Source organism: Onychostruthus taczanowskii, unplaced genomic scaffold (assembly GCF_017590055.1).
Source record: "Onychostruthus taczanowskii isolate IOZ18803 unplaced genomic scaffold, ASM1759005v1 scaffold4, whole genome shotgun sequence".
NCBI lineage: Eukaryota > Metazoa > Chordata > Aves > Passeriformes > Passeridae > Onychostruthus > Onychostruthus taczanowskii.
The window spans coordinates 21,210,641-21,238,229 of NW_024501459.1; the positions used below are offsets into that span (position 1 = coordinate 21,210,641).

At 37.3% G+C, this 27,589-nt stretch overlaps 1 protein-coding gene across 7 annotated transcripts in view; it reads left to right on the forward strand.

The window, feature by feature from the left end:
• VPS13B (vacuolar protein sorting 13 homolog B) overlaps positions 1 to 27,589 on the forward strand; it is a 429,942-nt gene that overhangs the window by 360,086 nt on the left and 42,267 nt on the right. For all 7 annotated transcript variants that reach the window (XM_041413097.1, XM_041413101.1, XM_041413100.1 and 4 more), the window contains 4 exons: positions 6,265 to 6,461; positions 14,302 to 14,483; positions 16,260 to 16,609; positions 22,629 to 22,790. In XM_041413097.1, coding sequence (XP_041269031.1) covers positions 6,265 to 6,461; positions 14,302 to 14,483; positions 16,260 to 16,609; positions 22,629 to 22,790 — 891 coding nt within the window. The remainder of the gene's footprint in view (positions 1 to 6,264; positions 6,462 to 14,301; positions 14,484 to 16,259; positions 16,610 to 22,628; positions 22,791 to 27,589) is intronic.

The following is a 27,589-nucleotide window of genomic DNA, read 5'->3' on the forward strand; positions in this document are numbered from 1 at the left end:
CATAAAACTTTTTATTTCCTGCTACTGCGACTTCTGTTCACCTAATGAGAGAATTATATTTTTAAGACAGTTGGCCCTAAACCAGTAAAATATCTTAATAAAAGAATAGCTTTATTACAGAGCAATCAGTTTATTCATGCTCAGGAAGCTGGAGTCAGAGTCGCAGTCTGGGTTGGTGTCTGACTCAGAGTTCTAGTTTGTGTTGTGTTCTGCCTCATTCACTGAGGTGGCCCTGCTAGGAGAAGATAAAACACACACACACACACACTTCCTGTCTTCTGTGTGCATTTTTTTGTGCTGTAGTTGTTTCTGGACCAAGAATAGCTTAATTTCCAAGAGGAAGCGCCCACGATCTGAGGGACTGAGATTCAAGAAATGAATATATCTTCTGTAAAAGCTTCTTTTCTAGCAAATATATCAATCAAAAGGAAGCATCACTGAAAGAAACATTAAGCACCCAGATGTTAATATCTATCATTCTTTCTGAACTGGACAAGATGTATTTTCCAGCCTAAGATATTTAGTTTTAAAGTTCATTTTTTTATACTGAGTTTTAAAATTGTATGCTTCAGTAGTTAATACTAAAGGCATAATACTTTTATACAGCCTTCATTCAACAACTTGGCTGATGGCCATAGCTTTTTCCTACAGACAAAAAGATGTTTATGAAAAAGGTGGGATTACTTAAGAAATGGAGATATTTTAATTATTTCTCTCCTAGCTGGAAATTATGTTCATATCTGAGACCTGTTAGCCTTCTGACAAAATGTGTATTGAATAATAGCTATGATCTTTTATGGTAACATGGCAGGTTGTGGAAGTCCCCTGATGTTGGCTCTCTGCTCAGCTGTAAAAATGTACCTGTAGACAGATAAGTGGCGTGCACCCAGCACTTTTCAAGTCCAAATTAGCCATGAACCCTAAAGCTGGGAGGATAACATCAGCTCACAGGAAAATATAGAAGCATGTTGTCATCGTGAAATTCTTTAAAAAGCACTTAGGGGTCAACACTCATCTTTCTATCAAGTCTTAATATTACACATGACCACTAGTGGGAAAAAGGAGTATCTGTAAAACACAAGGATAAAATTAACAACACATCATTAACAGACTGTGTAGCATTTATTGGCCCCCTAGTTTCCAAGTAGTAATTAATTTATTCTGGTACTGATAATGTGTGACACAATATATGATGAATAAGAAAAAACACAGTCACATTGTTTTGCTTTAGTGGGACTACTTCATGTTGGTTACTATCATTATACTGTCTTGCTGATAGGTTAACAAGTATGAAGGAAATTACTTGAAGTATGCAGGGTTTTAAGAGGATTTTCAGGTTTCTCATTGTTTGGCCTTTTTTTGGGGGGGGTAGTGATGTGTATGTTGGAGCTTTCAGTTCTGCTCAAATCAGAGATGTTTTTCATAAATGTGTTAGTGTAATATACATGAAAATTTTTGTCTTAAAATAGAGTGAAACAAGATTCAGAGAAAGCAGGAATCTTCTCTCTTCTAACTAAAAAGATTTTTGCTCCAAGGCAACTGTTTCTGAACAGTTTTTGGTTTGTGTCATGCACTTTGCCAATACACCATTTTCCTTCTTCTTCCAACCACTGCCATGCCATTTTCAGATCTCCAGTGTCTGCAGTTCACAACAGGAAAGAGAAAAAGGAGCAGCCTTCAATTTCTCTGCTTAGAGTTTGGGCTGTTTCATACAGCTTTTCATTTCTGTTTCTAACCTCTGTTGTTAAACAGAGGCACTGCTGAAAAATAAAGCATTTGACTGTGGTTTTGCTCCCTATTGCCATAATCATCCTTCTAAATAAGTGTGTTTGCCACAGTGTGTGGTTTTCTAGCAAAACAGAGCTTTCAGATTCTTGGTTAAAGCTGAGCTCATGGTTAAATAATACTTTTATGCACACTTAGGTGACAGGTGAATACAATCATTGCAATTAAAACTGTCTTTGAGAGCTATGGAAGAAGACAAAAAGCTGCAGGGAAGTGTCTGCTGGAGAGCCAAGCTTGTTGTTTAGCAAAAAAATTAAATTTGCTTTGTTTGTGTTTGCTTTTATAGAGGCAGCCCTAGTGGTCACATTTTCTAAGAGGTAACAATTATATGAATTATAGCTTAGGTTTTGTTCAAATATTTTGAGGTAAAACCGTACTTAATTTGACATGTGGGGAATTTTTTTGTTGCAGCTAGTTCACTTATTCCCACTGTTAATGATTCAGTTCTGGCATTATAACCCCTTTCCAGGCTTTCACAACTATTATTTTTGGCAGCTGATACTGCCCAGAGCTACCATCTTTCCTTAAACTTATCCAGATCAGGCATTAGTAATAAAGCCCCTAGAAAAAATAAAGCTAGATATGTAGAAATCAAAGATTCTAAGTCAACTAAGTCTTTTGCAAACTTCAAACTAGAAAGCCTACAGTTTGTGTAGTTCCAAAGCATGAGCTGTATTTTATGTAGGAAATCACATAATGTGTGTCCTTGATTTCTTATCTCTAATGTGCAGATGACACTTTGAAACATAGTGTCTCTTGCTCTGGTAGATTTCTTGACATGTTACAACATAGTTAGAAAAAATTGTAAACAAAATAATGAGGAATAATCTTTTCTACTTGCTGCATTAACTGTTCCATGATGTTTTTTCTGGCTACTCACACTGCTGAGTTCAGCAATCATTCCTGTGCCTTTCCAAATTTGTCATAATTCACTTTAGATGTTGTCCTGCACTACAGAATCACAGGATGGGTATGGCTGGAAGGGTCTGCAGTGGATCCTCTGGTCAGACCTCCCTATTGAAGAAGGATCATCCCAGAGCACATGGCACAGCATTGCTTCCAGGTGGTTCTTGAATATCTCCAGGGAGACTCTGCAATCTCTCTGAGTCACCCACACAATAAAGTTCTTCCTCATACTCAGATGAAACTTCCACTGTGTTAGTTTATACCACAGACCACAGCCTGAAGATGAGTTACCAAGTTATTACTTCTTTGTGGCGTAATTGTTTTCATCATTTTGCTTTGCCATCTTTCCTCAAGAGGAGTTTCAATACATCTACAACCTAATCAGTGGGTGGAAATACTGAAGTACCTTTTTTTTAGTATAGACAGGATGTGTGAAATCCAGTTTAGGTTTTTTCAAGTTTTGCTCTGCCTTTATTTTGAATCTTTATTTTTAATGTCTCTAGATTATTTTCATCTACCCTCATTGATAGTTTTATGGTTTTTGTATTGTAGTGCCACTTTAAAAATTGCCTTACTGTACTCTTGAACTTGTTCTTCCAGCTCATTAATCTAGTGGGAATAGAATTCATCACCTTGCTTAGCCTCTTTTAAACACCCATTACTTTCTATTCTAATGCAATTTTGTGAGATTATCACTAAGGAAAGAGTTTTGTTTTGAATGTAATCGAAGAGAAATAAATATCCTATCTATGATAGCTTTGTGAGACTTTCGTTGCACACGTATTACTCAATAACATTGATAAGAAAAGGTAATTCAGATTTTGACAGACATTAGGAAGTGCAACCAACCAAGTATTCAAATATATTTAATCAGGTTCCTAAAAGAATGCCAAGGCATTTTAAGGACTGAGATTTAAAAGTATGCAGAAATGAATATTGCTCTATGTAAAGTATCTATGCAACCATAAAAGGCTGCAGCCTTTTGTCAGAAATGAAACATATCCTTTTATAATTATGTAATTCCAAGACTTCATGCTATAGGAAATATGCCAAGTATTACAATATTTAACTAAACTCAAATGTTTTATCACCAATGGAGATTGTGAAAATTTTAAAAAAGAAGTATGTGAGTGTGAATGGCTCCACAATGTAGTATTAAAGACAGCAGATGATGGAGGAGACTTTTTATGTGTTCCTAGTTAACATAGGGGAGTTCTTTGGATGTATCCAGTGTATCCATAATTGGAGGGTAGGAACATTGCTATGGTAGTGTAGCAGCCTTGTGTGTTTGACCACAGACTTTAAACACTCAAATAATTTAACACGAGAAGTTCTGAAAAAAAATCTCAAAGTCTAGTGGCACTGAGAGCAAAAAAAAACGCTTTAGAGTGACTTTGAAATATGGCCACAAACTTAATGTGGTATTTCTTATTGCTGCTGCTGTGCACAGCACTATTGTACAGTTAGCAACAGAGAACCAAGAAAGATGTTTTCTGGCTCACCAAGCCCAGCCTTCTCCCATATTGGGGCAATGCTTGTTATTTTCTCCATCTAATTAACAAATCAAGTTTTTAAAAGTAGCTCTGATGAGCACCAAGGCTGTCCTTGCACATCCCCATCTTTTTTCTGTACATTTTCTAGCCTTACACTTTATTGGTAGGGCAACTCAATTTGGACACAACATTTCTATAAAGCTTTCTTCTATTAAATGTTTCTCTTCTGCGGTGTCTGGATGGAACAATTATGTTCCTGTTGTTTCGTTTCATTTAGTCTTTAACTCTCCCCAGCAAGAGTTAATACAGTTTTAAGATGAAGAATTGGAAAGATGACATACTTCAGATGAGTCCCCACTGATGTCTTACGCAAATCAATTAATATTTGCCCCTAACTTTCGGAAATATGTCACCTGAAGTCTCTCAAGATGGTATTTGCTTCTTCCAGGCTTCATCATACTGCCTCACACTCTTCCAGCTGACATTTACAGATCTTAACCCTTTCCAATTGAATATGCAGCTTATAAACAAATGTGTTGTCTTTACACATATGACATGTGGGTTTTGATATTAAAACAATCCCTTTTTCTCACACGCTAGTCTTCAAAATTAAAGCAGCTCTCCTGATTGTTACTGCAGTGGTACTCTGTGTTACATACATTACTGGCATCAGAGGTTTACTGACAATTATCAGATAATTTTTCTTTTGTCCTACATCTTGAACTAAAAAAAATTTTAGAGACTGTGGTTGCTTTTTTCAGTCTTCACATATCATCGTGGCTTGACAGATGTAGTTAAAATCCACCTTTCAGGCTCTGTGGTTCCACATGTTAATTCCTCCAGAATTCTTTGGTGATTATTTATGTTCCTTTGCCCTCCCCAGCTTGAACCATTGAGCTCCCTGAATTTTCCTTCTTAACCTTCATTCCTGTTAATTAATCAGCTTACTGTCATCTCCATCTGCATTATAATCTTTACTGAATAACAAGGAAGAATGCTTACAAAACTTTTTCTAAATTCATTTGCATCTCCACCACATTCTTACTTTTTTCCCAGTTATTTATATATGTATGTCTATACACAGCGATAAAACAGGTAATAACACATACATATGCAATTTTTTCTTATTATTTGCTTTATGTCAGCTTGACTTTTAGTAATCTTGAGCGTGTACAGCTGCCATACCTGTGGATTTCTGCATCTTAATTCTAAAATCTTCATAGCTGACTGATTTTGCATTTCTTTTAAATTCATATTCTCATTCACTTTCTTGCTATTACCAAAAAAAAAAAAAAAAAAAAAAAAAAAAGACACCTAGAGTAGAACTTTTAAAGATCTGTACTTTTATTAAAATTGGTTTTCTATTGCCTATAGAAATGTCGATAATAACTTTCTCTCCAATTCAGTGATACATCTTGAAATAATACAAGTGGATTATTTACAGATTTAAATTTAGGGATGTAATTAAACAGAAGCCATTATGTATTTATTTGGCTTCATTTGCCTTTATTTGTCTAAATAGTCCTTGAAAGAAAAGGTCATGTGCTTACAAGTGCTTCATTATTTCACCCAGGGTTTTTAGCAATGTGTTGGCCCACCACAAAGTGTTGTGTTGTCCATTATAATTTTTTCTCTGCGTTACTGATTATTTTAATAAACTTACATTTTGTTATGTAATAAAACTAAAACAATGAGTTAAAAAAAATTAATGATAACTAGAGTGTCTTTGATACCATGATGTGTAGACATCTGATGGATTTTTTGGCTGCATAATACAAATAATGTTCAGATTAATCGTCTTTGTTATTCATGGTTTCCTGTGGAACAAGCAGCTATTTTTGTACAGAGGAAGAGAAAGTTGGAAGTGTTAGTCTGCAATGATGCTCTAAAAACATTTTCATTTAAGTCAAGGCAGCACAAGATCTGAGTAATGTTTACAGTCAATATTTTGTGTATGACCATTTACTTTTATTTAGTTTAATTAGTTTTGCACTTTTAGCGTCTAGATTAAGCTGCATTATATTTGCAATCAAGCATAAACTAATTATGCCTTATCACATAATTATGCCTTTTATCACAGGTTCCTTGCAGCTTGGAGTACTGGGATGAGCTTCAGAAATCATTTGTTGCATTCCGGGAATTCAGTCTGTCAGAAAGCAAAGTCTGCGAGCTGCAGCTGCCCAGCATCAGCCTTGTGAACGATCAGAAGGAGCTCATAGCCTCTGACCTGTGGAGGATTGTCCTCAACAGCAGCCAGAACGTGGCTGATGACCAAAGGTAATTTTAAAGGAGGAGGGAAAAAGACATCCAATGCCACAGTCCTAAGAAATCTGTTTCAAGAAACTTAGAAGATACTTTTTGTATATGTGATAAGAGCGGTTAGTCCTGTACGAGCTTCAGGCTGTAGCTTATCACATTACAGCATGGAGTGTGCACAAAAAGAGCTTTCCTTTAGGTTCATAGGCATCATAACCATCCATTTTTTGAATGCAAGGCTTACTGAAAAGCGCAGACAAACACCTGAGGTCTTGAGACCTCTTAGCTGCATAAGGCAGTAAAATCAGCTAATTAACAAGAGAAAGCTTGGGTGCAATCCATCCTATAATGTAGTAGTAAACATTCTTCTTGCATGAAGTAATTTCACATCACCTTGATTGTCTCCTCAGTGCAAGTCAACAACTATTTTAAAGATACCGAACAAAATGTTGTTCTTTCAATAGTATTGCATTATTATTCACACAGATTGCTTGCTATGCTAAAAGGAAAAAAAACCTAATCAGTGCTTTTTTAACACTGGGGATCCATTTTTCATTATATTTGCAGCTAGAAACACTGTGTAATGACAGATGTTCACTCTGTTTGCATTCATTCCTTTTTGGTTAGTATGTAGAATAAAAAAAATAAGTATAAGTTCTGTCCAGAAACAGCAGTGGAATTGCTTTCAAAGACCTGCTTAACATTTTATATTTAGAGCAGAAAATCCAAAATTACTCTCTTGAACCATTGGTATTTGCTGATTCTTACTGCTTGTTTATGAACCCGAGCTTCAATGAGTATGTAGCATCCATGTATGTGTTGAATGAAGCTACAGAATTCAGAGAAATCAGGGAATATGAGCATGGCTAACAAAATCAATGAAGAAAATTAAACATCTGGTTTCCATTAATAGTATCAGGTTGGAAATGATTTCTTGATGTTAATTGTGAAAGAATGCATTTTCATCATTGAGAAGTTAAGTGTTTTAGACAAGGTTAATTCCTCTGAATGTGGGACCCTGGCAGAATTGCCTTCCTGGTCAGCTTAACACCACAGAAATGTGAACTCGGTGGGAACTGGAAATGATGTAGTGAAATGTAGTAGATTTTTTTTTTTCATCAAGACATTTAGCACTGTAGTCATGTTTATTGTTTTCTGCTGGAATAGGGTTTATCGCTAGATGCAGTGTTTCATTCAGGGAGCTCTGATAAGCTAATGAGCTGTAATTGTTCAGAAACAACAGGAATTGAACTGAAGCATTTGCAGTTCACTGCACAAGGATAGCAGGAGATGAATGAAGGCAGCAAAAAACATTTACCTCACTGCTGAAGCGTTTGAAGGTAAATAAACAGAAGAGAAAGAGGGTGGTCAAAGGAAAATTCCTTGAACTGACACCTACCTGTCCAGACGCTGCAGAGTCACTAGTCCTGATACTTTTGTTAGCCTGGGGAATTCATAATAGCTTTAAGAAGTGTAGCTTATACCTACATGAACAGTAGACTGGAAATTTAAAGATTTGTATAAGTCAGGGTGAGCTCCAGAAGCCAGAAACCTATGGGATATACAAGGAAACCCTCTGATTTGAATCAGCGGAGAGAAAAAGTTATATTCCCTGCCTCAGCAGTGTTTTTAATTTGGAGGCATGGGTTTGTTCTCATGACACCATATCTGGAGTACTGTGTCCAGTTTTTGGGGCCCTAAACTTAAGAAGGATGTGGACCTGCTGGAGTGATTCCAGAGAAGAGCCACAAAGATGATCAGAGGGCTGGAGCATCTTTCCTGTGAAGGCAGACTGAGAGACTTGGAATTTTTCAGTCTGAGGAAAAGGCAGCTCCGAGGAGACCTCAGAGCAGCATTTCAGAACCTAAAGAAAGCTGGAGAGAGACTCTCTACAAGGACATGTAGTGATAAGGGGGGATGGATTTAAGTTGAGGGAGGGCAGGTTTAGATTATATATTAGGAGCAAATTCTTCACTGTGAGGGTGGTGAGGCGCTGGAATAGGTTCTCCAGAGAAGCTGTGGGTGCCTCATCCCTGGAGGTGTTCAAGGCCTGGCTGGGGGGGACTTTGACCATCCTGGTCTAGTGTAAGTTGTCACTGCCCTTGGCAGGGGATTTGGAACTATGATCTCTAAGGTTCCTTCCAACCCAACCATGTCTGTGGTTCTATGATAAAAATTCAAACTGATCTCTAACTTCAAACAAAGCTGTACTGCAAGCTTTCTTAAGGATGGCTGCAGGAAGGACTGGTGTGGAAGAAGTAGTCCTGACCAGTCAGGAGTGATCCTTCTCAGGAAACCTTCATAGGTCAAACCAAGAGCAGATGTTGCTCAGATAGGAGGCTTTGACCTACAGTGTTTGAGGCACAGTGGCTTTTTCTCAGAAACACAGCAAACATGCCAGTGATACGTCACTGCGCTGGAGGTTTTGAGACAGAGCCCAAGGACTGAATGTGTATGGTTACAGCTACAGAACAAATTTAAGGTAATAGTTAAGCCCTGAGGGGTCATGTTCTGTTAAAGGGAAGCCTTGTGTAGGAGGTGATGACAGAAACTGTGGACCTGCAGAGAACACAAACCTTTCTAGGCATCTAGTGGCTCATAGGAAGTCTATGTTGGAAATAACTTCGCTGAATATGGCTTCATCAAACATACTGCTGCTGGTATGGGTAATTTCTTCTCACCAAGCACTCTGAAATATGTTCTAGATTCGACTAAACCAAAAAATGCCAGACTTTCTTGGTTTTGAGAGAGACAGTGCCCATGTTGTGGTAAATGCCAAAGTCTTGTTCCTAAAGCCAGCATTTAACATGGAATTTTGCAGACTTGTGGGAAGAGCCTCAAGGCTTAATGCCAGTGCTGAGTGTTAAACTAGGGAATTCTAATGCTGAGGGATCTGTGAGAGTAAGGAACACAGGCTGCATAAAAGTTGAACCTCACATTTTCCTTTACACTCACAATGATTTGACATTAATTACATGCTGCAACTGTATGATTGGTTAGCAATTGTAATGCACTATTAATTGCAAAGTATAAAAATGCTTAGTCTTGTTCAAGTTTATCTTCTTAGTTTGATGTTGCATTTTGGGTCAGACTCTAACCACTGCCATATGCATGCAACTGCTGTTCAATGATAATATTTTTTCCTTAAAATTCTGCAGGTTTTGTTGGGTTCTTTTTTGTGGTAACCTTTGTGATATGCTAATTATTATTAGCAGAGAGCTGATCCATTGTGGTTTAGTGCTTTATTACTGATTCCTAACATTGGTTATGAAGTATGAAATTTAGGTGTCTCATGTGACAGGAAAACAAGGTTTGTGAGAAGATGTAGATTCAGCTGATACGATGAGCAGTAGCTGGCAGGGTGAAATAGAGCAGCCAGTAATGAATATGGGAATATGCAAAGATGTCATGATTCAAATCCTGTGGTATGCAAGCTTTTCTGAGATTGATCAGGAGCTAACTTGAAGTATAAAAATTAAGGAGCTGTCTGGTGAAGGGCATAATATATACATGTATGTTGTTTATTTTTGAGAATTTTGTATCCTATTCATTATTTCTATGTATGTATACGGTTTGCATGAGCACCTATGAAAGTTTATTCAATGAATGAGTAAATTTGAAGTACTAAGTGAAATAATTTAGCGTCTCTTTGGGGATGTAGTACTGTGTTTATGAGAGAAATCATATAAATGACTGTTTATGGAAGACCTTAAAACAGAGGATTACAAAGAAATTATCACAGAATAAATTATTTTTATGGGTTGCATTTGCCTGTTGCAGGACTAACAAATCATAATTGAAATTACTTTATAAGCTCTGTTTGGTTGGTGAGACACTAAAGCCCCTTCCTGGTTTGGTTGGGAACGATTTATAATTTTTTTTGTTTAATTGGGTTACATTACAAGATGTTTTGTATATTTGTGCATCTTCTGTATAATTTAAACAGTATTTTTATTGTTACTGACATATTAATGTAAAATAGTAATTGAAAGTGCCTTAAGATACAAACCGTGAAACAAGTACAAAAACTTTTAAATAAGCCTTAAATTGCTACGTTTTAGAAATTCAAGTGAGGAATCATGATCATGTTTCTTGCTAATTGTTTCAGCTTTTATTCAAAGTAAATGATGTACTGGATTTTGACCTCTAACAATTTGGGTTCAGACCAGTATTTGAGTCATAAATTAAATGAGTTAAGTGGTCTCTTTCTTCTTCCCAGTGGATATTTTCCCATGTTGTAGTTTCATCACAAATGGCAGTTTTGGTTTAAATATTTCTCCCTTAAAATAACAAGAATAATGCAGGTCACTGCTAAGTCATTGTTCTCAGTTGCCATATGTTTAACTTGAGCTGCTTTGCATGATGTGAAATATCATAATTTATATGACTTCAAATGTAGATATTTTCCATTTTAAATATTCTGATATTTCCCAGGACTTAATAAAGAAAAAAGAAAAAAAAATCTGGTAATAAAGTCAGGTCAGTTTTATTTTTAATTTCCTCTGCTTCTGTCACATTCCTGCTTTAGCATGATGTGCCAAACACAAAGCAGTAGAATCTGGTTCTTCCTCTTCTTTCACAGCTGAAAAATTGTGGACAGTCCACACTTCACTTTGTAGGTCCAAGGAAGCCAAGAAATGTGGGGGTGTTTTTGTATTGTATTCACTTGATGAACAAATTTTTGGTTCACAATCACATCTTCTTCTGATATTAATGTTCCTACTGTTGTTCACCAAGACTTGATAGAAATTTTCCTGTATTTTCAGTTAACACTGCTTTATTTGCTGTTTGTGTACAGCATGTGATAAAGGGCTGCATTTTTTTATTTTTGTGCTCTCTGCAAAGTTAAAGGAGAAAGTGGCAGTACTGCAGGTCTGATGGAAGCCTGCCTAGGCAAAAATTTTAAATGGGATTCAATTTCAAATCATGGTAGTGATCTAAAAATTATCCAAATCATCCATGGGTCATGGTAGTGACTACAGTTCATCTTTAAAAACTGTTTATTTATATTATGACTTTTTATTATAGTAGGGTTTTTTTAAAGAAAATACTATAATAACTCAATTACTGCTTTTAATATATTTTGTGCTGTAGCTGACTTCTATTGTTACTGTATTCTTATTTTCATAATGACATGGTGGCTGTAATTCAGAATATGGTTTCTGGTTGAGTAAAATTCAAATGGACCCCCTCACAGATAAAACAATTACACTTCAGAAAAAGTCTGGGCAGATGGGAAAACAGTGGTGAAAGATCTTGTTGCAATTCTTTTCAAATGGTTCCTAGAAGGCTACTTTTTCTCTAGAGATTTTACCTTCTAAACCGTGGTTTAGGATGCACTGTCCTGCTCCTCTCAGTCCCCCACTGCCAGTGCTTGTCCCTCCCTGGCAGGGGAGAGGATGCAAGGACAGTTCTGTCCCATGGGGCAACTTTGTCCCACCCTCATTTGCTATTTCTCTCTTGTTAAGTTTTAAAGCATCTGGTTGGACTCTTGAATTTTGCAGGGTTTCAGTGTTGGGCCTTTTTTTTTGGTTTCTAAGGTGGCTCCATCAAGAAATAAAAAGCAGCTTTGAATCTTTTTGTTCCCAGGATTTTAACTTACTGAGTATTACCTCTCTGTGGTCTGTTGCTTGTGGGGCAGAAAAAATTGAGAAAAATTTGGCTAAATGATTTACATTATCTCCCTGGTGTGAAGCTCCTGCCACATTTCCTTCTGCATCAAGCATGTTCTGTTGCTCTGTCATCATGGTCTTTATGAGTGAGAAACTACAGAAGTTCCACCACAGTAAAATGCTCAATAAATGAAAAGCAGATATATAAAATTTTGCTAAATAATAAATTGGAAGGTTTTATTTGGTTTTTGTGTTTTTATTGGGTTTTTGTGAAAATAGGCATCTCCAAAATACATCAAAAGAAATAAAAATGCTTAGTCCCTGATAGATGAGTCAAGAAATAGGTTTCTGAGGACAATAAATACATATTGTCAGAATAAACCTCAAATATCAGAAATAAATTTCCTTCCTCTTTACTGCAATCAGTGTTACAGCTGCTCATGAAATCAAGTCTTAATTCAGAATATCAAGGTGCAATTAGTTTTTTTTAAAGTTCTTCATAGTTTGGTTAACATTTGTTTGCTCTCATCTACCCCAACAGAAAACTGTTTTCATTTCATATCCTCCTAAATTTGTTTCTAATCAAAATGTGGCAAGCAAAACATCTTAAAATATTAATAGATATTTTGAAAGAACTAACCAGTTTTTCAGATTCAAAAACACTTAGTTGTCTAAATCAGCATATGAGTTTTTGTCCTTTTGGATTTGGTTCCTTCCTTTGTTCCAGCAACCTAAGAAATATCCATGGCAGACAGAGCAAAGTAAAGCATCCTATTTCTCTGTTATCCAGTCCCATAGAGATTTTATCATGTGAACACAAAGAATAATTTTATTTCCAAAGGTGCCAGTTCTCAAAAGGCATACAACACTGGTTTTGGAATGCAAACGAGCAATTCAAACAGGTAAAGAAGCACAGGAAAGCTGCTAAAATTCTGATTAAGTCATTTATCTTTCATACTTTCCTGACCTAATCTATTCTTAGTATCCTGGCATGATTGTTTGATAATTAGCTAATCTTCGTTGGGTTTTACTGCTGCATAAGTATTTTATGTCCACAAGCCTTAAGTTGGATTTAAGCTCTGTAAATAAATACTGTACTAGATAGTTACTGCAGCACTAAATAATACTGATCCATTTACGTGTCCGTGGAATTCCATGCATTTGCAGCTGAACATTTTGAGTACCTACTATATTTGTGCATAATTTTGAAGTAAAACACATTGCATGATGAAAAATCCAGTCCTAAAAGCTTAAGGTATGTTGCTTGGAAAACCATTGTTCAAATCTAAACTTCTGTTTAAATTTAAAATATCTTTAAAATGTTAATGGAATTGGATTTATGGTGCTTTATAAAAACTAATGACTTTCTGACAAAAATATTAAGTTGACCTTAGTCCAGCTTTCATTAAATTTTATTTTAAAAATCAAGATATTATTTGACTGAGGATGTGGTTGTAATTCTCTTGAATCAAGTCTAAACTTTTAAACTAAAACTCTTGAGAGCCAAACTTTAAATGGAATGAGAATAAGGAGCATTAAGGACAGTTTTTGCTAAATTAGAAAGTTTATTTGTACTTCTGTGGTGTCTTAGCAGGTTATAGAATTATGATGTAGTGTTAGTTCCTCTCAAGAGACTGAAAGATAATGCTTGGAAATTCATGGTGTTAGGAGCACAGCTATGAAAAAAAATCTGGAGGGTGGCACTTGAAATGTATAGTTAATGTGTTAGTAAAGGGCTCCAGACTGAGCTTACAGTACTTGGAAATAATTTTTGAATCATGATTTTAGAGTGAGAAGGGCAAAGGAAATAAAGTTTACAAAGACTAGGGGTTCATACATAAAAGTAGTTTGATGGTTGCAAGTTGGTTTCCTTAAAATCAAGTGGAAAAAACCAAATTCTCTTGACCTTTCACCTCATTCTTATAGCTTTAATAACAATAATTACTCTGTTTAACCATTTCAACAATTATACCTGGCATATTTTGGTTTTATTTTCTGCAAATAGGCTTTGGGTTTGTGGTTCAAATATTTGTAAATTGAAAGTGTATTTTGATAAAAGCATGGATGGATTGCAGTCTTGTCTATTATGGTCTGCTTTGGAAAAAGTACAGATGCTGGCATGAGCAGTTAAAATAAAACCATGATGTTGTCTGTGTCAGAAAATGAGTGTGGAACATCCTCAATTCCTGCTGTAAAGCTGCAAAATCCTGGAAGTGCTGAAGTACTACTTTGTCACCTTCCTTCTGCAGCTCAGAAAGTGAATCTGGCTCCCAAAGCATGTGCGATCAGCTTGTGACTCCCACGGCATTAGCGGCTTGCACCAGGGTTGACTCCTGTTTTACTCCTTGGTTTGTGCCATCACTGAGTGTGCTGATCCAATTTACCTGTTTGGAAGTCCACCTATGCCACCATCTTGATCAACTTGGCACAGGTATGTACTGCTTTATGGAGAATAATAAAAACCTGTAGTTCAAAGATGCTTCTTAAGCACTCTCCTGCTCTGTGTAGTCCCCGGTTCCTCATTCAAACAGGCATTCTTGCAACAAGCCATCACAAACAGCCCACCAGTGGCTCAGGCTTCAGGGTGAAACCAATGACTTGTGTGCTCTGAGCCTGTCCACAGGGCTGGCAGTGAGGCTGGAAGAGCAGCCCCTTCCTGCCCCTGCAATGGGTAACTGTAGAAGCCGTCTGTTTGCCATAGTCTGATTAGGGACAGCAGGTGCCACTTCACTTTTGAGCCATCTTAGTGAATGAATTTGATCTTTTCCATTTTCCAGTGTATTAACAGTACTGTTAAAATACTTGAAGATTTTGCAACCTGCTTAGTAAAAATTCCTTGGAAGAGCTCTGAGAACTGCAGATTTAAGTTATTTCAGTTATGATCACTTTTGGAGCTACATCTGGTTTTGTTCAGTGCTCTCTGTCATTGCATTAATGGCAAATACATTCCAAGAGATCTTTAGATTATTGTCTGATTTTCAAATGCCAGGAATGCTTTCTATGGAAGATACGCAAACTTCTGGGATAATTTTGACTAGGACAGCTTTCTTTGTGTGTAGTTTTTGTGTTTCTTGCAAGTATTATAATATATTCATTATCAAATCATCCCAAGACTGACATTCAATGACTAGCAAATCATTTCTTCTCTGTCAGCTACCTCTGTCAGTATGTAATCTTCCTTACTATTCCTTCACTCCAATTTCAGATGTCTTAAAAATTACATATACTGGAAAAGGCAAAAATCAGATTGAAATCAAACGCAGCTGTTTTATTTCTCAACAGTGACTGAGCTTATGCTGTTGTTACCGTTGTTACAGCATCTAAAGGCTTTAAGTTTTGAGGCTCCTTTGTGCTATGTTATACACAAAGGGAGCACAAAAGTTGTTGTATCCATTACAGTTTGTAGAAAAACAGGGCTTGATCCTGGATAGGGATGAGTGTTTTGGTTCCAAATCTGTAGAGCACTAGAGCATATGCTAATTTTAAGCATGTGAATAGTTCCAGCAACATAAATAATAGCATCAATGGAAATATTCACATGCTTAATGTTACACAAGGGCTGTACGTGCCTTGCAGTGTCTGCTGCCTCAGTGCTCAGCACTTTGCACGACTGAGACTTCAACGAACGCGATAAGATCTTCTTTGTGATACGTTTCTCATGCTTTAGTCTTAGGATACTGTTTTCTTTCATTTCTAGTATTATGGGGTAGTATGTCACATTTCAGTGGTTTTGTGGTCTTGAACTGTCCATAACTGCAGAAAAGACAACTTCCAATGTGGAGCCTGTTGGCCTGCATAGTCACATGTCAGCAAATACTGTATTGCCAATTTTTATTGTGTTTGTAATGTGCTATGAGTGGAATATCATATACACCTACTGTAGCAAAAGTTCCCCCAGAAATATGGTCCCTGTTCCAAATAGGTGCCAATCTGAAGCATTGAGCAGTGTGCAGATAAAGCAGTTTCGCTGGCTGGTTTATTTACCATGAAAAGATTTTGTTCTGCAGGTACTTTTTGTTTGCAGCTGCTATTAATTATGATACTGTTTTACATCAAACAAACAGTGTGAACAGGATTCATTTCAGAAATGTCAACTCTTTGATAGATTTACTTGTTTTCATCTTTACGTACAAGCAGTAAAAACACAATTTACAAAAATATAAAGAGTGCAGCAATGGTTCTAGTCTTGTTTTCTTTTACTTTTCAGCACCACCAAGGTTTCTTCAGCCATTTTTATCTGATAAGAACATGCCATCTGAACTAGAATACATGATAGTTTCCTTTGATGAGCCTCACGTGTATCTTCGTCAGTGGAATGATGAGTCAGTGTTCCAGGAGATCCAGTTTTCGACTCAAGCTGACTGTAAACTTCTGGAGTGTCGAAATGTGACCATGCAAAGTGTTGTGAAACCTTTCAAAATCTGGGGGCAGATTGCAGTTTCCAGCAGCACAGCAGGAAGGCTGTTCGACTGCACGATAATGGTTGACCCTATTTTCATCAGCTTTGGCCAATATGCACTTCATTCTCTAAATACAGCAATTCAGGCTTGGCAACAGGTATGCAAACACAATAATGAGAAAAAATATAGCTACTGTGATTAATTCAATAGCAAATTAGAATATCAGCTGCTTTCATTAAAATATTTCAAGACGTAAAAGCCCTAACGTATACTGAAATTGCTTTTTCCTAATTAGCATTAATTCTGCAATAGCAATGAAAATTAAGAAAAAGGTATGTAAAGGTAAATGTAGCCAGAACAACCTGAATTTCACTGAAGCTACATGGATTCATATCAGAATAATCAAAACCCTGGTCTTGAAATGCAAAATAATCCATTAATTTATTAAAAGGTGAGTGTCTTTTCATGATACATCAGCTCAGCTCAGTCTGAGCAACAGCACATATTGTTTCCAGCTACTACTTCCATCCTTATTGAAGTTCAACACTGGTTTCACGTTACATTCTGTGCAAGCAGCATTAATGGCTGAAGCCAGTCCCAGTATAAGAAACTTGCTTCTGCAATGACCCCTCAAAGGCCTGTAATTCCCTGACTTCACTATAGCCTTGAAATCAAATCATTCTCTTCATCTGCCTGAAGACCTATGTGGAGCCTGGGAATTAATTACCTATCATGGCACTACAATAACAAAGCCCCCAGAAAAGGATAAAACATCTGTTTTATATCAAAAAATTCTTTTTTAAGGGCATTCCATGGTTTTCTTGTTGCAAAAGGACATTCATAAAACAAGATCTAGTGTGATTTAAATCTTCACAGCTGGCTCAAATATCAATGTGAACAAAAATCTTTGTAGCTCCAATTTCTGTTTTTTGTCATATTTTGAACAATGCTTTTAATAAAAAACAAACATAGAAAGTATAAGAGAGTCCTTGTAGGCTGTTTAAACCCAAAATATTTCTGACTTAGTACTAGTCCCTCATCTAAGACATGTGTGGCAACTACTGCAAAATGGCCTTCAGAAAGGTCAGTTTCCTCTTAGGATGGGGGAAAAAAAGATCTCTCAGACACAGCTATACATATAAATAAAATATGGTGCATAAATATTTAAATGTTTTAAACCACATCACAGTGTGAATGACTGACTGACTACTCTGTGCCTTGAAGGAATATTTTGAGTTGAAAAAAATGGAATTGTATATTTGATTAAGTAGAGCCATATGTCGCATGGTATATTGCTGACAGGTACATTCTATGAATAGTTGGTACTGATTTATACATGGATTTGGCAATGTTAACATGAGCCACAGGAGGATATAATTCTGTAATTGTTGCTGTAATTTTCTCGTTTCCTCTCATGTCAGGGGTACTTGCCACCATGTTCTGATGTGGTGGGTATCTAGCCCAGAGTATTTGAGATTAAAAACTTGCATCGCTTTGAAATTAGGGAACAGTTAACACACAAGTGGGTTCAAAATAGCTTATTAAATTTATTGTTGCCAAGATGTTTTTTATGTGACTTTACCTCCAGTTTGAAGGGGTTGGCATGCCCTGAACAGAGAGGGAATACATTTCCCAATAATAAGCATTGTTTGATGTCTGCTGTTCACACAAAATGCAGTATAAAAGCTGCAACTAGAAGCATGAATTTAATAACCAGGAAGGGTTATTTGAATTCTCCACATATTTTTTACTGGATTAAAATCTGCAACAAGTGATGTTGGAGTCAGTAGGCAGACAGATGAAGCATAAAACAATTTGGCCATGCACCTTTAGGTCAGGAGTCTGGAATTAACAGAAGCCTCTGTCAGTATCTTTGTTTCCTAGATAAGGACTGATTTTTGTTGTTGTTGTTGCTGTTCTTTTTTAGTGGGTTTTTTTTGTTGGTGGGGTTTTTTAAATTAAGTAATGGTGGGCATTTTGAAAGTACATTAAGCCTAAAAAAATACCAGGCTTTATACTTCTAAGTCACATGCTGAAAATCTGAGAGGATTAGCACTTTTTGAAAACAGTTTCCCCTTTTGACATATTTCACTGTCTGATCTGAAATTCCTGTTTAACTACAAGCAGTAACTGGCTAATGCACATCTAAAGACAAAGCTAGAGTAATGGGTTTAATAATTAAAGACCTGGGCAAGGAATTTCAATATTGTTATTAATTTAGTTTTATTATTTAATCATAACACAGGGACTACCAAATGAGATAGAAAATGCATGTTTCCTGTGAAAATACATTGGTGGAGCATGTGGTATTTTTTTCCCTTTATTTGGGCATTTAAGCCTTCATGAATTGTTTCACATCCTTATTGTTTTGAGATATCTAGAGACAGAGGTCAGCTGAGACAACAACTCCCCAGGTATGGTACAAAGTGTTATTTCTGGAAAAAAGCTTTTCCTTTGTGGTCTCACATAAACCAGGCATTGCAACTCTTTTCCCAAACTCCTCAGAAGTTAGAAAATCTCCTGTTTTAAACCTGTTTTAGACCACTGGAACTTCTTTTTCCTCAAGGTCTGCTGGGTGCTTAACCTTTCTGTTGGCAGTTGCTTAAGTTTTCTTAATGAGCTGGATCAGTCCAAATGCCATCTGTGATCACAGTGGTTTCCCCGTCTTTCTACAATAAGCACAAAGAACAAAGGGAAAAGGATACAGAAAGTTTCTACCTGATAATGCCAGGACATTGCTATGAGAGTGAAGTTTAAAGAATCCTAAGGAAAATGTTCTTTTCTCTTAGAGAGCCTGCAAGGGAGACAAATTGCAAAAGACTTTCTGTGAAAAAAAAAAACATTACTAGGTGATATTTTGTGTCTGTGTGGACTTGAGAGGGGGAGAAAAAGCTTGCACAAGTCTTTGGTAGCTTGTGAAGCACAAAGCAAAAAAACTTTGTGCATATGAAGAGGCCTAGGCTTTTACGGTGTGGGTTTGAAATAGCTGTGAGCTAAGACACAAGCAAAAAGTCCTGAGACTGAAAAAGCCTGGTGACTGGTATTATGTGGGATGTTTTCCGCCCTCTCTGAATAGAATTCACAAAATATTTGAAAGACCAATAAATGAGAGACACTTTCCAGGCCTCTCTGAGAGAAAATAACAGCTGAAAAATGATCTAAAGAGGGGCAGGAAATTGTCCCTCAGGAACTGACCCTAATCTGTATCTGATTCAGGCTGTTAATCTTTTGCTGATTCTTTTGATTTGCTGTTTTAATTCAGAGAGGGTTTTTTTCCTAATCCACACTTAGGTGTTTTCAGCTCCTGGAGTCATCATTCAGCCCTTCAACATCATTGCCACACAAATGGCCTGGTTCTATTTGGTTTTATTTGTCTGGTTTCTCTAGGCATTCTTTTATCAATTAAGATTTCTTCACTGCATCCTTTTCATGGGTGTCCAGTGGATAGTCACCACAGGGAGCTAAAGCATCCTCAAGCTTCCTTGATGTTCCTTTAGTGATCTGTTGTTATTAAGACTGGAGGCATCAGTAGCTTTCTCTCAAGCCTGGCAGTACAGAGCAATGCCCTGTTATGCAAATCTTGGTGTTTCCTTGGGTAAAACTTTGGAACTATTATAAAACGTAACCTAAAATACCTCTTTCACTTAACTTGAGAACTGTTGTTGTTAAAAGCATTGAATTCTAGTAACAAATCTAGCTTTCAAGTCATTCATCTGCACCAAAATGTGTGCAAGCGTATTACTAATTCCTGATAGGATAACATTCCCCAAGCAGAAGTTAGAAGTTCTATGCATGCCAAAAACTCACTGGATTCTCTTTTCCCTCTGGGAAATGCAAAAACCTACAGTTTGTATTTGCTTACTTGAAACTAAGTTAGCTACTAAGTAAAAAGAAAGAAGTTCATCATCTTATGACATTGTTCTTTCAATCTCTGTGTATCAAGAAAATGTATTGGAGTGAAAAGAAAAGGCTTTTCTTAAGTTCCCCTGAGGTTGTGTATAGGTTTGACTCTAACAACATGCTGAGCTCTATGAATAGTAAATCCTCCCTTTTAAAAAGAATATTTTGCAAAGCTGTAACAGGAAAATACATACATTTGCGGTATACTTAAGGGTATGTGGGTATGGCAGCTTGACAGTAAAAAGTCATAGATCCTCCACTGAAAAATGCCAAAATAAACTCTGCACTCACTGTAAATGTCAGCCTTTAGCACACTCTGATCTGCTACTGAATGTGATACAGACATACTGCTCTGTAGAGTTTTGTTGCTTGGAAGAGGTGCAGTTTTGGTTATGCTCACCTGGCTCCTGTTTCACAAAAGATACCTGATCTTATGCAGAAGAAGTAACGAGACTTGGGAAGAAGTTTTAACCTGAATATTCTCATGCTGAAATATTCCTAGGATGTATAGTATTTGCACAAACATTCCCAGACAATCATTCTGACATTCAGTTACAAAAGGAATTACAACCTGCCTTGATTAAGTACAAAGAGGCAACAAACTGAAACACAGGAAGTTCCATCTGAGCATCATGAAAAACATCTTAACTGTGAGGGTGACCAGTCACTGGAACAGATTGCCCAGGGAGGTTGTGAAGTCTCCTCCTTTGGAGATATTTAACAGCTGCCTGTATGGAATCCTGTGCAGCTGGCTCCAGGTGAACCTGCTTTAACAGGGGCATTGGACTTGGTGGCCTCCAGAGGTTCCTTCTATCCCCAGACATCCTGTAAATTCACCTTAGTTTCTTCTGGAGACACCAGTAGTGAACTTGCATTCAAGGATGCTAAAGTGGACATACCTTGCACACTTCACTTCTCAGAGAAACTTCCGTGTGCATCACCCAGTAATGTGCTACAAGCAATGCACCAGACTGGTTTTCAAGGATAACTAAGGCTGCATAGGGATCTATGAGGAAATACTTCTCTCCCTCTTGTTTGATCTCTGAATTTCTGCAGGATTCCAGGCACATTGTTATCAAAGAGCTAAGGGATCCATATGATTAGAGGCAGGGAAGGTGCTAGCTTTGTAATGTCCATTTAAAAGGTCCCCTGAGAGAGCAAGCAGAAGGGGAAGCAGAATCAGCTCTCATAATCCATGGAGGTTTCATAAGTTAGAGAAAACATCATGGGAAGAAAGGATGAGAAACAAGTAGCTTAGCTGTGTTGTGAAGAGAAAAATATTGTCATAACAGTGTGCTAGGAAAGATGGGTCAGTAAAACCACAAGAAGGTGAATATTTTGAGTTAGAACAGTTAAATTGCATAAAGACTATCCAAATATTGGTTTCTTTGAGTAATTGTTGCAGTTGCTAGATAGTTGCTTGTAAGTGGAATGTGCCAGCCCACACATGACTAGGGCAGAAATATATGAGAGATGGTCTCCAAATCAAATTGTCAGTCACACTGTGACCTCTCCCATACAGGGTATTATAGCTCGTGCCTTCAGAGGTAGAAGACCTGGAGCTGTGGCAATTTTTATGATTGTCATATAGTCTCATTGTGCCAACAGAGTGCCAAGCAGCCAGACGAAAAGCAGCAAGAGAGGGATGGAAAGATGCTGGAGAAAAAATATTGTAAAATCTAAAATACTTTTCCTATTAAATGGCATGATGCGTGTTCAAATCAACCTCATGGAGCTGGGAAAATACTCTACTCAATACTCTACTCTCCTTTTTTTCCTTTACTTGTCTTTTCAAGTGATGTGGTATCAGGAAAGAGGGAATCTTCTACTGATCCACAGCAATATTTCAAAGTAGAAGCAGGGGCTGGGGAAGAGGAACTGTAAACCTGTTGGCCTGAGAGCTCAGTTGTCAAGCACTGAGAAACCTCTTCATGCCTCTCTGCTCAGCCTCTTGTACCCTGTCTGCCCTATGTAACCTCATTTCCCACTGAAATTTAATGTGGTTGAAGTTTTTTACCCAAATTAGAAAATTTAGTTTTATTGCAGTTTTAAATCCTTAAGGTTTGCATTACAGAAACATAAAGTAAAGTATTTTAAGTCTGAGGATATATTTTGTCAACCCAGAAACTAGATTTTGCAGAGATTACTATGAGGCCAAAGCTGAAGGAAGAGATCTTGCATTTCTGTGTTGTAACAGTCACCATTGGGCAGGCAGCTGCCAAATGTCCTGCAACTGACATTGATTCTTCCTGGCTCTCATATCCCTTTCCTTTCAGAACCGATGTCCTGAGGCAGAGGAGTTTGTCTTCAGCCATTTCGTGATCTGCAATGACACCCAGGAGACGCTGAGGTTTGGCCAGGTGGATACTGATGAGAATATTTTGCTGGCTACTCTCCACAGTCACCAGTACAGCTGGCGCTCGCATAAGTCCCCACAGGTACGGCAGAAACAGCCCTTCCAGGGCAGCACTTGATGCTGGTGATGCCTTCATGCACTGATTCTTTGGTTTTCTCTGTGGTCTCAACCATCTCTAAAGCTCCAATTTCTTCAGGAGTCACACACTGGGGCTGCAACACAGAGAAAAGGTAAACAAAGTACGAGGAAAGCCAGAAGTCTTTAAAAGTTGCTGGAGGGTAGAACTGGATGTGCACTTTTTGTAAAACAAAGCAGTTGTGTGAAGCTTCTGAAAAAAGGAAAGACAACTTGCCAGGTTTCTATAACTAAGTGATCCGTGTTTCCTGAGATGTACATTAGAGATTTGGGGAATTTTTTTAACCAATTGTTTTTACCAGAAGCATCTGTTCACTGAAATTGTTTGCAGAACAGGGTCAAACTGGACAAAGCTCTCAACTTAGTGCTTCCCTTAGAAAAGATTTAAAATTGTCAGAAACACCCCACCTATATAGTTTAAATAATACAGTTTCTGGGTTTTTAGATTTTTTGTTTTAAGGATAAACACTGAAACTGAAATAAAATACTTTTAAACTATCAACAGGAAGTATTTCAATGAAACTATGGAATCATTTAAGTTGGAAAGACCTTTAAAATCACTCAGTCCAACCCAATACATGCCAGTAGACCATGTCCCTAAGTGCCACATCTTTTAAAGACGCAGGCATGGTGACTCAGCCATTCCCTGGGCAGCCTGTTCCAATGCTTGACAACCCTCACCATGAAGCAACTTTTCCTAATATCCAATCTAAACCTTCCTGGCATAACTTGAGGCCCATTTCTTTTTGTTCTGTTACTTGTTACTTGGGAAAGGAGACCAACACTTGGGAGGTAGTAAAAAATAGACTTCTTGTCTTTCTTTGTTCAAGACAGGACAGGAGCTTAAATCTAATTTAAAAAGTGTTTGTGAAACAGCAAATCCATTTCTTCTCTTTTCTTAGTATATACCCAGCTCCTGCTGAGTATGAAACTACAGAGCTGTGCCACCCCATTTGCTGAGCAGTAGTCCTGCCCTGAAAAATCACTAAAACTTTAACAGATCCTAGGAGGAATGTAGTGAATGGGAGTTCCTAACTCCTCTAGAGCTCTTGGAAATGCTAGTCTTAGCATGTGAGAAAAAAGGCAAATTTTGAATTGTAATTCTAAACAGGAGTTGTGCCCACTTGCACTGCTGACAAGTTTCAGGTTACACTGGGAGGCAGAGATGGCAAATTTACTGTGGTTTTCCTTCACATGTCAGCTGATGGATATGCAAAACTACTGAATTTTACATGAATGTGGTAATCTGTGCAGAGCACATTCTGCCAGAATAAACAATTGCAGTTGACACTGAAGTCAGGGCGTAAGTTAAGAGGAAGCCAAGCTCATAGAGGACCATCTTAGCCCAGCAACAGAGGAACTGTTATAAAAAGTGTGTGCTGGTGTAATAGTGACAGAGAGAGGCCTTTGGGACTTCGAGACTCTGGAGTAGTGTATGTCCCTTTCCATGTTTTAAAAGAAGACACATTTTCTCATACACACAAAACACCTGTGATGCCCTATCCCACAAGTGACCAAACCAAGTGGTGACTGTGTTCTGTGCAGCTGAGCATGTGTCAGAGTCTGGGACAACATTCCCACTCATCAGGTGACGTAGGATTACAGTTGTTGTAATTCCCCTTGGTTGTGTGAGAGAGAAAGAAAGTTAACTAAGTGGAACCTATAACTCATAACCAATTATCACTTGCATTTGTAGCAACCACCCAAAATTAGATTTAAACCTTTTCATAAATACGTGGAAGAAGAAGAAGAAGGAAATATTTAAAGTAATGTAAATAAACCCAGAACTAAGTAAGGCTTTCCTCTTAAAAAGTTCTTGCATTCATTTTCTGGTTGCTTACCTAAAATTACTCGGTTGCAAGAATCCTCATTTTAGATAGATCTACTAAAGTTGTAGTTCTGAGTATGGTGTGTATTCATTAATGGTACAAACTGGAAGGAGTTTTTAAAATGAAGATTATCTCAAGCAATTGAAAAGTTGAAGAACCAAAACAACAGCTCATTACTGATACTTTCTCTTAGTTGCAACTGAACTGCTAAAAACCACCATCAGAATAAATAGCATTAGACATCTAACACCTGGAAAACTGAAACTGTGCTTTCAGTCACACACTTGAGCAGTACAAAACATTCCTTTTTCATGGCTGCTATGTAAGTTTCTTATTAAATGAAAAACAAAAGTGCAGGATGAAAGGTGGAAAAGTCCATCAGAAACCCAAATCACACATAAGGCAGTGGGTGAGGTGACAATAGGAGCTTCAGATTCATTTTTCAGATATTCATTCTTGAGCTAACAGTTGGTGATGTCAAAGGGTTTCCCCATTCTGTTTTGCTCTGATCAGATTTAGATTCACTGAAGAATTGGGCTGATAAAAAGTCAGGAGTGTCATGATGGATTCCCGTGTCCCAGGAGAGGGCAAAGCTAACAGCTGACTCCTGACTCAGCCACACTGCTGGCCAGCAGGCTCTTCTAGCAGGGAGGTTCTACTTCCCTTGTCCCAACCTTTGGAATAATTTCAACACGATTTCTGCTCTCTTAACATTTTTAAACAGCCATGTCTTGCTGGGAAATATAGAGATTAAAAAAACAGCACTGAAGTAATTTCACTGAAACTATATGGGAGCTCAGGCTTTCTACACACAGTTGAGATAGAAACACATTTTCTTTACAAAAGTCTTGTAAAGAGAGAACCTTGGCATTCTCCTATAAGCCTATTCATTTGCCAATATGAGTCCACTGTAAATGCAGCATTCAGAATGGCAGTTCATCTAACCAGTACAATCCCTTGTCATTTTAAATAATAGAAAAAAGTTTGTTTAAATGTTATTACAAATGTTGTCGTGTACATTTTTTTAATGATTAATACAAATCCTTGAAATGAAAACAACAACTCAATCAAGACATCAGGTTGTCCCTTTTATACTGTGGCACTTTTCTAATTGTTTCCATGCAAAACTATCCAGCAGCTTGTTATCTAAAGGTCAGAATAATGCCCAAGCAAGGACAAACCCTCTGAGTGTCATATTCATGGAATGCTAGATGACTTCATAGTTATGAAATTATTTCATTTCTCATGATAATTCCTGACTTGCCAAGTTAGTGAATTTTAAGAACTCTGAGAGCAGATTGTAAGATAAATGTGAAATAATCCATACTTCTGGAGTCAGGGACTTCCCTCCAGGCATTAGTTCATACTTGACTTACTTGACTTACTCTTGGGGATAAAATGAGTTAGGACAAGGTCTTAGATACCACATTCTCTTACTGGGAAAGAAAACCAACTTGCACAACTTTGGCTGGCTCATGTTTCTTGTTACACAGGCACTAAGAAGCAGCGGTTGCCATGAAATACTTTATTTAACCTCTGCAAAATGTTTTTTTAGTATGGCAAGGCAGTTCAGTTAAATGAAAATAAATAGTTTTAAAAGGATTGTATTTCTGCTACATTCACATCAATAAAATTCTCCATTTTTCTTTTGCTAATTAAGAATAGAGATGTGGTAATTGACCATTTAAATTATTGAACACAATTAAATATATATACACCTAAATTATATATTTTTTATATATAATGCTTTATTTACATTTAGAATTAATTTTATTATTGATGAAACTATAGGCTAAAATTTTTTAAATTTCAACTTTTTTGTGTTACAAAAACAGCTACAGCACACCAAGGACTTGGATTTATCAGCTCTTGATGGTGTCCTTCCAACTGTTTGGCTTAACTTAAAGCTCCTTGCTTCCTTCATTTTTTCCTTGCCTGGATCCTTTACATTTCAGGGAACCTAACCTTTCCCTTTTAATTTTCACTCTGATTCCTGCAAGTCTCGCTACTTTGGCTAAGATTTCAGTAATAAGTCTGAGGTCCGATGCTCACTCTTCTACACCACTCCATCCCCCCACATTTTCCTCAGATTTCACGAGGTTTTGCCCCCACTTAGGGATAAGACACCCCCAACTGTATAGTCCCTTCAGAGTTGGGGTAGGTCCAAAACTGATGGTATTTGAGGCTTTAAGCAGCTCTATCTAAAGCTGCCAGATTTTGTGAGTTCCTTCTGCAGATTTTAATGAAAGTTGGAGGTCTGTTAGATATCATTAAAAGGGAAGAGAAGATACATCATTCCTGTGCTCTACAGACAGCACTGGCTCCTACATTATTATTGGATCAAGTCTGCACTCCTTATCTTGATCTTCACATTGTTTTGTGGGATGGGCCCCAGTTACATCAAAAGTCATGTTTGTCTCCAAGACAGCTGTGTTTTTTAGATGAACTGGAGCATATTATATGTAGGGTGAAACGCTGAAGTTAGAAGAGATGTGATCTTCCTAGTAATTCACTCAGAGTTAAGGAATTCTGTCTTGCAAGACAGTAGGCCATTGGAGGGTCCCACTAGGGATCACAGCAAATGTAAAAACCAGATATCCATGAGAGTCCCCTGAATGTATTCTGCAGAGATTGTTTGCTTATGAACAGACAGCAGAATTTGTCTGTAATGTGCTAGTTATTACTGTTGTTTTCCCCACACTCCAACTTCAGCAGAGTCCTCTGAGGAAGCACAGAGTGATGGATTTAAGTTCATTTGTGTGCCTTCTATGCAAAACATAATGTTGCATAGTAGAAGTTTTTAGAAAGTAGCAGTTCTCAAACCTTTCTGTAGTCTCCTTCCAGGGTTACAGTAACAGTTACACATTATCACTTTTCATCATCTTTAACTTGAAGCAGCAGATATAAAGGATAAAAA